This window comes from Dioscorea cayenensis, chromosome 18 (assembly GCF_009730915.1).
Source record: "Dioscorea cayenensis subsp. rotundata cultivar TDr96_F1 chromosome 18, TDr96_F1_v2_PseudoChromosome.rev07_lg8_w22 25.fasta, whole genome shotgun sequence".
NCBI classification, from domain to species: domain Eukaryota; kingdom Viridiplantae; phylum Streptophyta; class Magnoliopsida; order Dioscoreales; family Dioscoreaceae; genus Dioscorea; species Dioscorea cayenensis.
The window spans coordinates 18,549,956-18,552,751 of record NC_052488.1 but is presented as its reverse complement, the minus strand read 5'-3'; the positions used below and the strand labels follow the sequence as shown (position 1 = coordinate 18,552,751).

Genomic DNA, 2,796 nt, shown 5'->3' with positions numbered 1-2,796 from the left:
TGTATCTATTAGTTTGGGGCAATATGTTTTATCTAAGTAAAAATTACATCCTACATATTTCAGAGGCCTCTCAGATGATCAAGCGCTTACTCAGCTTCATCAGCGCTAGGATTACAAACAACTCAGGTGACCCAAATCCTAATTAAGCTCTGGAATGGAGACCTGCTGCTCTCAGTTTTTGTAGACTTGTGCCCCCTACTGGTGGCTTTCGTCTACAAAGCTGTTTTTATCTTTTGGGTGTCTTCTTACTTGTTTGCTTCTCTTAGTAGTTTGTGCCTCACCTCTGGTGAGAGCTTCTGTTCGGTGCTTTCCTTATTTGCTCATTATGTACTAGTTTATACTTTTCTCTCTTCAATAATGTTGTGATTTATCCACTTTTATAAAAAAATAATAAAAATTACTTTTTAAAAAAAAAATTATTCATCGGATGAGTATCATAATTATAGTTTTATGTTTCAAAACCAATATAATTTTTAAATATATTAATATAAACAGAAAACTTATTCATTTGTTTTTATTCAAAATTAAAGGCGAAATACATAACATGAGAAAAAAGACCTTGAAGATCATGTCCTGCTTTCTAATACAAATAAGTAGCTAAATTTCACCATCCCACAACTCTTCCAACGATTTGAAAGGTCCATTAAGTGAGATGAAATCTTCACCTTTTATGCCTCTATTTTGTGGAATTTCTCTAATCTTTTGCAGCTCTTCTCCACTTAATTCCCAATCAAATATATCAACATTAGACTTCATTCTTTCCACTTTGAAGCTCTTCATAACAATTGTAGCACCTTGTTGGTACAACCACTTCAAAGATATCTACAAATATAAATCAAAACTCACAATATATGATATGACACTCATTTTTAATTACCTTAAAATAAATCTTAAAATTTTCATGAAAAGATAGAATACCTGGGCTGGTGTTTTTCCTCTAGCATTTGCTATTTGTTTCAAAACAGGGGAATCAAGAACATCATTACTTCCCCAGTAAGTCCCATACGCTCCCAAAGGAGAGTAAGCAGTAATCACTATCCCTTTCTCCTTGCAAAACTCCATCAACTTCTTTTGTTGCCAAACAGGGTGCATCTCAACCTATCCATTCATATATATATAAATACTAATAATTAAACAAATGTCAATATATATATATATATATATGAAAAAATCTAACCTGATTAACAGAAGGAGGGATCTTAGCAATGTTGAGAATTTGATCAAGTTTTTTGCAAGTGAAGTTGCTGACCCCTATGAATTTTGCAAGGCCTAGTTTGTGACACTCTTCCATTGCTGACCATACTGCTTTATAATCAAAGGGTGGTAATCCATCCATTTGAATTGGCTGCTTCATCTCTCCAGGAGTCAAACACAAAGGCCAATGCACCAAATAAAGATCCAGGTATTCCAACTGAAGCTTCCTGCAATATATCCATTCTTTCGTCTATAATCAGAATATTTTTTTTTAAACTTATATATAATAACAGAGTATCAATTCAATGATTCAGAGTATGAATATCCTATATATATTATGTACTTAATCTTCTTCGAATTAATAAAATTAAAATAAATATTTCGGTAGACAACTATTTTTTATCATCCTTGGTGAGGATAGTAGACTTCTGCTTTGTTCCAGTGTTTGTTGTATTTTCATTTATACTTTGTTGCTTCCAGTTTGCTTTTTTTAATAAATTTGTGGTTTATCCACTTTATTTAAAAAAAAATTATTTTTTATCATATCAAAAATATAAAATAAAGAACTGTATCTCACTAAAAGGGTGAATGATCGCCCTAAATATCCAAACCCTCGTGGTTTTGGTTTTGGTACTATATAGTACTTGCAAATATTACAGATAAAAATACAATACTCTTTATTTATTGTTTATTAAATTTTATATATATTTTTATTTTTTAAGTGAAATTGCAGAAAAATTTATTAGCGTAAATTATGATCCATGATATGATAAATTGTTATTGCCTGATGTATTAGCTCACCGAATAAATTCCAAATATATATATAAATTAAATATGTATTTTCATAAACACACCCAAACTGCTCTTAAAAAACAAAAAACAAAATCCCCCTTTCTATCTCGCAACTCTAATCTCATGATTTCTAAAATTATAAACAAAAATAGGATAAAAATCTAAAAAGATAAAAAATAAAAAATAAAAAATAAAAAGAAAAAAATCAGACCGGAGGGATTGTTGGATAGCAGGCAAGACCCGGTCGGCGTAGCAATCGGGGCACCAAAGCTTGGATGTTATGAAGAGCTCTTGCCGGCTCTTGATGATCCCTCGCCGGAGAGCCTCGCCGATGGCCTCGCCAAGCGGTGCCTCGGTCCCGTAAAGAGAAGCCGTATCGAAGTGCCGGTAGCCTAGCCTCATGGCGTTCAGCATCGCTTCTTGGAATTCCTCCGGCGTCGGCGGAGGGGAACTGGCCGTTCCCAGACCCACCACCGGCATCTTTCGCCCGCCACCAGCGAGCTCCACCTCAGGGATCACCAGCTCCATTATTCTTGACTTTTTGGTATCAGAGGCGAGACCTCGGCCTCTTGTGGTGCTATTTATTGGATTAATAAATTTATTTTTTTTTTCTTTTAAAATAATCATATATATATATATATATTAATAAAGCGGATATTTAGTGAGTGGTGGGACTGGCTGAAGTGTGGAGAAGAAAAGATTGGAACATGACGATTTAAATTTTTTATATAATAATGATAATTTTAGTTGAATGAACAAATTATTTGCCAAGAGCATGATTTTAAAATTAATCGTTCAGTTAATATGTAT

General features: G+C 33.3%; 1 protein-coding gene across 1 annotated transcript; it reads right to left on the bottom strand.

The window, feature by feature from the left end:
• Positions 1–488: 488 nt before the first annotated feature.
• LOC120281693 (non-functional NADPH-dependent codeinone reductase 2-like) lies at positions 489–2,549 on the bottom strand. Its single transcript, XM_039288395.1, has 4 exons — positions 2,198–2,549; positions 1,178–1,421; positions 919–1,098; positions 489–822 (listed from the first exon to the last, which is right to left on the bottom strand). Exons 1-4 carry the CDS (start codon positions 2,512–2,514, stop codon positions 598–600), a joined length of 966 nt encoding a protein of 321 aa, XP_039144329.1. The 5' UTR covers positions 2,515–2,549; the 3' UTR covers positions 489–597.
• Between the last annotated feature and the right edge of the window lie 247 nt (positions 2,550–2,796).

What these genes read in the sequence shown, in the direction of transcription:
- LOC120281693 (XM_039288395.1), bottom strand. Translation starts at nt 2,514, where the DNA reads ATGGAGCTGGTGATCCCTGAGGTGGAGCTCGCTGGTGGCGGGCGAAAG. An exon ending in GCTATCCAACAATCCCTCCG is followed by an intron (nt 1,422 to 2,197) that starts GTCTGATTTTTT and finishes GATATATTGCAG; the next exon opens with GAAGCTTCAGTTGGAATACC. An exon ending in GAGGAAAAACACCAGCCCAG is followed by an intron (nt 823 to 918) that starts GTATTCTATCTT and finishes TTATATTTGTAG; the next exon opens with ATATCTTTGAAGTGGTTGTA.